This window comes from Xenopus laevis, chromosome 1S, assembly GCF_017654675.1.
Source record: "Xenopus laevis strain J_2021 chromosome 1S, Xenopus_laevis_v10.1, whole genome shotgun sequence".
NCBI lineage: Eukaryota > Metazoa > Chordata > Amphibia > Anura > Pipidae > Xenopus > Xenopus laevis.
The window spans coordinates 3605397-3614266 of record NC_054372.1 but is presented as its reverse complement, the minus strand read 5'-3'; the positions used below and the strand labels follow the sequence as shown (position 1 = coordinate 3614266).

The 8870-nt window shown below is 41.8% G+C and overlaps 1 protein-coding gene across 1 annotated transcript in view; it reads left to right on the top strand.

Moving 5' to 3' along the window:
- Positions 1 to 395: 395 nt before the first annotated feature.
- spef1.S (sperm flagellar 1 S homeolog) overlaps positions 396 to 8870 on the top strand; it is a 13921-nt gene continuing 5446 nt past the window's right edge. The window contains 4 exon segments of the mRNA NM_001096937.1: positions 396 to 612; positions 3658 to 3769; positions 5297 to 5453; positions 8487 to 8529. Of these exon segments, the coding sequence (NP_001090406.1) occupies positions 504 to 612; positions 3658 to 3769; positions 5297 to 5453; positions 8487 to 8529 (421 nt within the window). The 5' untranslated portion in view covers positions 396 to 503.

Below are 8870 nucleotides of genomic sequence, written 5' to 3'. Positions count from 1 at the left end.
ACTCATTCCAGTCAATATGAACACTGGACGTTTTAGTTTATATGTATATTTATGTTTATTTGCCAGATGAATGTGCTGCTGCTTTACAGGCAGAATCCTGTGTATTGGCCTCACACACACACACACATATATATATAATATAATAATGATTAGAATATCAGGCACCCTGGGAGTCAGTGAGGTAAATACAACAACATGAGCTTTCTGAGAGGGGATTCATTGCTGAATTCTCCAGGGCAGGAGTGGGGGGAGGATAATTCACTTTAGTGTGAGAGGCAACAGGCTGGGACTACATCTCCCACAATTCCAAGCTTCCACTTCCTGGATTCCTGGCACAGCTGTTGCTATGGCTACCCTAAACAACATGGAAGCTGGCAGCAGAGGAGGTGAATGAAGGAGTTTGCTGGAGATGTAACGTGACAGGATTAAAGGAACTTGCCTAGAGACCACACACACAACTGTGTTTATTCCAATTCATACAAGAGGGATTCACAAGTCACAAGATGGCGGTGGAGTTTGATGAGGAGACAATGCAGGAGCTGTACACCTGGGTGGACACAATCCCCTTATCCAGACCCAAAAGGAACATCGCCAGGGATTTCAGTGACGGCGGTGAGTTTGGATCTGACCTTCGTTTTATGGAGTGTGGACACTGTGTCAGGGCACAAGGGGATTGTGGGTAAGGGGTGGCAGCGTCCAATCAGAAGTTTCTTTTCATCAGTCTAATGTGAGTGAGAAAATGAAAGCAGTGATCTGATTGGCTGCCGTGGGTTACTGCTTGGCGTCTGTGTTTATTCATTTCACTACAATTCCCAGCATTCCTCACTGACACTTTCTTGGCTTCCTCATTTTGAAGTATCTGGAAGCAAAACACATTTATTTCTATATAATACACAAAAGCCATGAATATCCTGTAAATTATATCCTTATAAACGGTGAGTTCTGATGTCATCAGTTATAAACGGTGAGTTCTGATGTCATTTCTGTCACATGACTCACTAAAATTTGTGTATTATAATAAATAAAGTACCCCCAGTTGTAAAATATGAGGATATTATAAGTTACCTCGGAGTTCCATGACCTGTATAAAAACACTCAGCCTCGTACTTTTATATGGTCATGAAACTCCTCGGTAACTTATAATATCCTTATATTTTACAAGAGGGGGTACTTTATTCACTATATAATACACACCGCTGAGGTTACACACGTAGTAGTGACACGCCATGTTGTTACCTACATCATTGTCACACCTTGCGGGAATGGAAGTTCCACCTCTGAGTATTATTTCTCTCCTCTGTCAGCTTAGTGCCCCTCAGTCTGTCCTACCAACCCAGAATGTGTGGTGCCCCCTAGTTCATTATATACATTATACTACAGGCAACTGGGGGACTTTCTCACCAGTAATCACTTGGCCTGTGAGCGCAGGAATGGGCAACGATGAATGTTTAGACTCCTGCCAAACTGGAACTAAATGCCCCTAAGCACCAACCTGGCCCCAAAACAACCCTAGAGATATGGGTTAGAGCTGCGGTGAGTCAGGGGAGGATTCCAGCGCTGTGGGTGCAGGTACCTGAATGTTGGGGTGCCCCTGTTTAACATGAGAGGGACGGAGAGCGTCTCTCAGCTCCAGTCTGTAAGTGGGTAACTTATGTACATACTTAAAGGAACAGCAACAACAAAAATTAAAGTGATTTAAAGTAATGAAAATATATCGTTGGCAGCCATTCAAGCACAGGATACACAGTAGATAACAGATAAGTACTACTATAGTTTATATAAACAAGCTGCTGTGTAGCCATGGGAGCAGCCATTCAAGCACAGGATACACAGTAGATAACAGATAAGTACTACTATAGTTTATATAAACAAGCTGCTGTGTAGCCATGGGGGCAGCCATTCAAGCACAGGATACACAGTAGATAACAGATAAGTACTACTATAGTTTATATAAACAAGCTGCTGTGTAGCCATGGGGGCAGCAATTCAAGCACAGGATACACAGTAGATAACAGATAAGTACTACTATAGTTTATATAAACAAGCTGCTGTGTAGCCATGGGGGCAGCCATTCAAGCACAGGATACACAGTAGATAAACAGATAAGTACTACTATAGTTTATATAAACAAGCTGCTGTGTAGCCATGGGGGCAGCCATTCAAGCACAGGATACACAGTAGATAACAGATAAGTACTACTATAGTTTAATATAAACAACTGCTGTGACTGGGGGCACCTTCAACAATAAGTAGATAAAGATAGTACTACTATAGTTTATAAAGCTGTGTAGCCATGGGGCAGCCATTCAAGCACAGGATACACAGTAGATAACAGATAAGTACTACTAATAGTTTATATAAACAAGCTGCTGTGTAGCCATGGGGGCAGCCATTCAAGCACAGGATACACAGTAGATAACAGATAAGTACTATATAGTTTATATAAACAAGCTGCTGTGTTAGCCATGGGGGCAGCCATTCAAGCACAGGATACACAGTAGATAACAGATTAAGTACTACTATAGTTATATAAACAAGCTGCTGTGTAACCATGGGGGCAGCCATTCAAGCACAGGATACACAGTAGATAACAGATAAGTACTACTATAGTTTATATAAACAAGCTGCTGTGTAGCCATGGGGGCAGCCATTCAAGCACAGGATACACAGTAGATAACAGATTAAGTACTACTATAGTTTATATAACAAGCTGCTGTGTAGCCATGGGGGCAGCCATTCAAGCACAGGATACACAGTAGATAACAGATAAGTACTACTATAGTTTAATAAACAAGCTGCTGTGTAGGCCATGGGGGCAGCCATTCAAGCACAGAATACACAGTAGATAACAGATAAGTACTACTATAGTTTATATAAACAAGCTGCTGTGTAGCCATGGGGGCAGCCATTCAAGCACAGGATACACAGTAGATAACAGATAAGTACTACTATAGTTGATATAAACAAGCTGCTGTGTAGCCATGGGGGCAGCCATTCAAGCACAGAATACACAGTAGATAACAGATAACATAATTCCTACCAATTGTAAAATAGAAATAGGGAGAAAAACACTTGGCGCATGCAGCGTGGCAAAAGGTTTTTGAACCGCGTCCATTTTATGGCCACATCTTTTTTACAACATTTGGCAGGTTATGGAAAGTTTGGGTTTTAGGGACAGGTTTTATGTGTTATTACAGTTTTGCTAATTAAGGTGAAATTGCCCTTTAAGCTGCAACTCTCAGTTTCACCAAGAGACCTGCTGATCTTAAATAGTTACAATCGTTTATTTGCTTATCTTAAATTGCTACAAATGTATCTTAGTTGGGATCAAGTACAAGCTACTGTTTTATTATTACACAGAAACACAAAATCTTTTTTTTAAAATTTGAATTATATGATTATAATATAATGGAGTCTTTGGGAGACGGCCGTTCTGTAATTCTGAGCTTTCTTGATAAAGGGTTTCCTGATAGCGGATCCCATACCTGCATATATTAACTTTTATATTTGCAATTAAAGGGTAAATTCATTTAGGATTAAGCTTGGACTAAAGCACGGGGTGTACCTAAGAGCTACACCCCGTGTTTTATATATATATATATATATATACTCCCAAATGAAATGAATCACATGACTTGTACCTGTGTTTCCCCGCAGTGCTGACGGCTGAGCTGGTGAAGTTTTATTTCCCTAAACTTGTGGAAATGCACAACTACGTGCCGGCCAATTCAACCACTCAGAAACTCAGCAACTGGACTATACTGAACAGGTAAGTGTCTCCTCCTGAGCCCTGAACTGCTCCTGCAGCCCCACCTGCCGGCTAACTCAGGGAATCACTGCTCTGCTCTGCCTAGCAATATGTTGTCCTCAGTAACTGCAAAAAATAAAAGTGTTTTAAATGTACTGTTAAAGTATTAAAATGTACTAAACTATAGTAGTACTTATCTGTTATCTACTATGTATCCTGTGCTTGAATGGCTGCCCCCATGGCTACACAGCAGCTTGTTTATATAAACTATAGTAGTACTTATCTGTTATCTACTGTGTATCCTGTGCTTGAATGGCTGCCCCCATGGCTACACAGCAGCTTGTTTATATAAACTATAGTAGTACTTATCTGTTATCTACTGTGTATCCTGTGCTTGAATTGCTGCCCCATGGCTACACAGCAGCTTATTTATATAAACTATAGTAGTAATTATCTGTTATCTACTGTGTATCCTGTGCTTGAATGGCTACCCCCATGGCTACACAGCAGCTTGTTTATATAAACTATAGTAGTACTTATCTGTTATCTACTGTGTATCCTGTGCTTGAATTGCTGCCCCATGGCTACACAGCAGCTTATTTATATAAACTATAGTAGTAATTATCTGTTATCTACTGTGTATCCTGTGCTTGAATGGCTACCCCCATGGCTACACAGCAGCTTGTTTATATAAACTATAGTAGTACTAATCTGTTATCTACTGTGTATCCTGTGCTTGAATGGCTGCCCCCATGTCTACACAGCAGCTTGTTTATATGAACTATAGTAGTACTTATCTGTTATCTACTGTGTATCCTGTGCTTGAATGGCTGCCCCCATGGCTACACAGCATAAACTATAGTAGTGTTTCTGAAACAAACTCACCAGTTTTACAAGTGCAGTACAATGGCAAGCTAAATTTCATTACTTTAAATCTTCTTTGGTGTTACTGTTGCTTTAATCTCTATTTACTGTCAATGATGTTTAGTCTGGAATGGATCAATACTCTATTGGTTACTGAGGATATAAAGACACTATGGAATTTTTATCAACAACCCTGTAGCCTTAGAATAGTCACAGGTATAGCCTCAACAGATAGCAGCCAATCGGAGTGCTTATATCTTGTGCTGCAACATCTATAGGATGATTGGATACATTTAAAAAAGCCAATCACCTGCCAGCATTTACTGGTTAATCATTTGAAAGCAAACATCTTATTGGTTGCTATGGGTTACAGGACCTGATTCACAGCTATTTATTTTTTAATGTAAACGGGGGCATCAAGGTTTTCTGACCTGTGGCCCTCCAGCTGAGTGGCCAAAACCCCCAAATATTTCTCAGGGGATCTTTTCTGGCTATTAGACTCTTGTTACAGTTTGGGGGTTCCTTACAGATGAGATTGTTGCCTTTGAATGCAGAACTTGTCTTTTGTTTGTCCTGTAGTTCCCATGAGACAGGTGAGAGTAAGCGGTTGCTAGGGAAATGGAACTGGGGATGGGTCGAGCTTTTGCATATTGTTATATAAATTTATATTGTCCCCCCCAAAAGGAAAGTTCTCAGCAAGCTCAGCTTCTCTGTTCCTGATGACGTGATCCGTAAGATTGTCCAGTGCTCCCCGGGGGTCGTGGAGCTGGTACTTAATACCTTGCGGCAGAAGATCGAGGAGAAGCAGAGACTACATCACATTTCAGCTGATTTATCTCAGGTAATGCACAGCAGCGCCCCCTGTCTGTACTGAGAGCTGCAGTTCACCAGGGCTCTGTCTGCTGTCATTTCATTTCATGCAAGGGCTTCTATTATCCTTTATTTGTACAGCAGCAGCATGTTCCATAGCTCATTATACACATTATACACCATTGCCATCAGCCCCTGCCCCAGTGAGCTTACATTCTAATGTCCCTATCAAAGTCACACACACTAGAATCAATTTTATCAGTAGCCAGTTAAGCTGCCTGTTGTTTCTGGAGTAAAACAGGGTAACTGGTCATGGAAAGAACATCCAAACTGCCGCACAACCAGCGCCGTTCCTGTGGACATTGCCGTCTGATTCAGCTCCAGTAATGCCGCCCCCCCCAGCCTGATTACAGCGCAGCAACGGTAGTGAATAGACCTCTCGCACCCTAGTAAAGCCAAATATGCAATTTAAAAACTGAAAATTCGGCTCTTAGGTTCCAGGAGCGGCTTTTTGCTGCCCCTGGAAACGGAGCTGGCGCTGCCGCCTGAGGCTCGCCTCATTGATCTCAACTGATCTCCTCCCATTGCTCTCCTTTTGTATTATAATCCCTAAACAGGGGATGTGAACTAATAAACAAAGAGACATTAGGGCTATGGCAAGTTATTGGGCTTTGGGTGTTTCTAGTCTGTACAGAGATATCCCATAAAACCATGGCAGCATAGGTATTCCCTTTACTAAGCACAATTCAGCAGGAACAGCCCCTAAGTTTGCTCATAGTCTGTAGAGAGAGATCCCATAAAACTATGGCAGCATAGGTATTCCCTGTACTAAGCACAATTCAGCAGGAACAGTCTCTTAAGTTTGCTCATAGTCTGTACAGAGAGATCCCATAAAACTATGGCAGCATAGGTATCCCCTGTACTAAGCACAATTCAGCAGGAACAGTCCCCTAAGTTTGCTCATAGTCTGTAGAGAGAGATCCCATAAAACTATGGCAGCATAGGTATTCCCTGTACTAAGCCCAATTCAGCAGGAACAGCCCCTAAGTTTGCTCATAGTCTGTACAGAGAGATCCCATAAAACTATGGCAGCATAGGTATTCCCTGTACTAAGCACAATTCAGCAGGAACAGCCCCTAAGTTTGCTCATAGTCTGTACAGAGAGATCCCATAAAACTATGGCAGCATAGGTATTCCCTGTACTAAGCACAATTCAGCAGGAACAGTCCCCTAAGTTTGCTCATAGTCTGTACAGAGACATCCCATAAAACTATGGCACCATAGGTATTCCCTGTACTAAGCACAATTCAGCAGGAACAGTCCCCTAAGTTTGCTCATAGTCTGTACAGAGACATCCCATAAAACTATGGCAGAATTGGTATTCCCTGTACTAAGCACAATTCAGCAGGAACAGTCTCTTAAGTTTGCTCATAGTCTGTACAGAGAGATCCCATAAAACTATGGCAGCATAGGTATCCCCTGTACTAAGCACAATTCAGCAGGAACAGTCCCCTAAGTTTGCTCATAGTCTGTAGAGAGAGATCCCATAAAACTATGGCAGCATAGGTATTCCCTGTACTAAGCCCAATTCAGCAGGAACAGCCCCTAAGTTTGCTCATAGTCTGTACAGAGAGATCCCATAAAACTATGGCAGCATAGGTATTCCCTGTACTAAGCACAATTCAGCAGGAACAGTCTCTTAAGTTTGCTCATAGTCTGTACAGAGAGATCCCATAAAACTATGGCAGCATAGGTATCCCCTGTACTAAGCACAATTCAGCAGGAACAGTCCCCTAAGTTTGCTCATAGTCTGTACAGAGAGATCCCATAAAACTATGGCAGCATAGGTATCCCCTGTACTAAGCACAATTCAGCAGGAACAGTCCCCTAAGTTTGCTCATAGTCTGTAGAGAGAGATCCCATAAAACTATGGCAGCATAGGTGTTCCCTGTACTAAGCCCAATTCAGCAGGAACAGCCCCTAAGTTTGCTCATAGTCTGTACAGAGAGATCCCATAAAACTATGGCAGCATAGGTATTCCCTGTACTAAGCACAATTCAGCAGGAACAGTCCCCTAAGTTTGCTCATAGTCTGTACAGAGACATCCCATAAAACTATGGCAGAATTGGTATTCCCTGTACTAAGCACAATTCAGCAGGAACAGTCTCTTAAGTTTGCTCATAGTCTGTACAGAGAGATCCCATAAAACTATGGCAGTATAGGTATTCCCTGTACTAAGCACAATTCAGCAGGAACAGTCCTCTAAGTTTGCTCATAGTCTGTACAGAGAGATCCCATAAAACTATGGCAGCATAGGTATCCCCTGTACTAAGCACAATTCAGCAGGAACAGTCCCCTAAGTTTGCTCATAGTCTGTACAGAGAGATCCCATAAAACTATGGCAGCATAGGTATCCCCTGTACTAAGCACAATTCAGCAGGAACAGTCCCCTAAGTTTGCTCATAGTCTGTAGAGAGAGATCCCATAAAACTATGGCAGCATAGGTGTTCCCTGTACTAAGCCCAATTCAGCAGGAACAGCCCCTAAGTTTGCTCATAGTCTGTACAGAGAGATCCCATAAAACTATGGCAGCATAGGTATTCCCTGTACTAAGCACAATTCAGCAGGAACAGTCCCCTAAGTTTGCTCATAGTCTGTACAGAGACATCCCATAAAACTATGGCAGAATTGGTATTCCCTGTACTAAGCACAATTCAGCAGGAACAGTCTCTTAAGTTTGCTCATAGTCTGTACAGAGAGATCCCATAAAACTATGGCAGTATAGGTATTCCCTGTACTAAGCACAATTCAGCAGGAACAGTCCTCTAAGTTTGCTCATAGTCTGTACAGAGAGATCCCATAAAACTATGGCATCATAGGTATTCCCTGTACTAAGCACAATTCAGCAGGAACATTTTTAATTCAGGGAAAATGATTTAAATATCTAAACCCACCTCACATTGATGTCACCACTGAAATCAGAATGTTAATCATAGAAGTGATACACAGATGTGATTAGTACAATGGATAATTATTTCCTAAACCTTTTTGTTCTTATACCCAGGAGCAAGCGACACAGAATAATGGAAACACTCACGCTGATAAAGGTACATTACTCAACATATATTTATCAGTAATGATATTCTGGGTGATTTTAGTAGAATGGGGGTGCTATCTATTCTTTTACTGTCCCCACCTATTATGAAAATGTTATGACTGACCTCTGACTGACATACCAGTGACTTGCACTCTCCTTGCCTGGGCAGGTATATGTAACATGTAATGCTGTGACACAGGACATATGTGCTGCCCCTCAGTCAGTGACAATTCTTTTACCCAGTGCCATTGTGTGTGCCACGTTACATGAGTAATAAATGCACCAATATAACCAACATAAAGAGCCGTGGGTAACTAGGCCACACACAGAAGCCACATTTCGTGTCCAGTA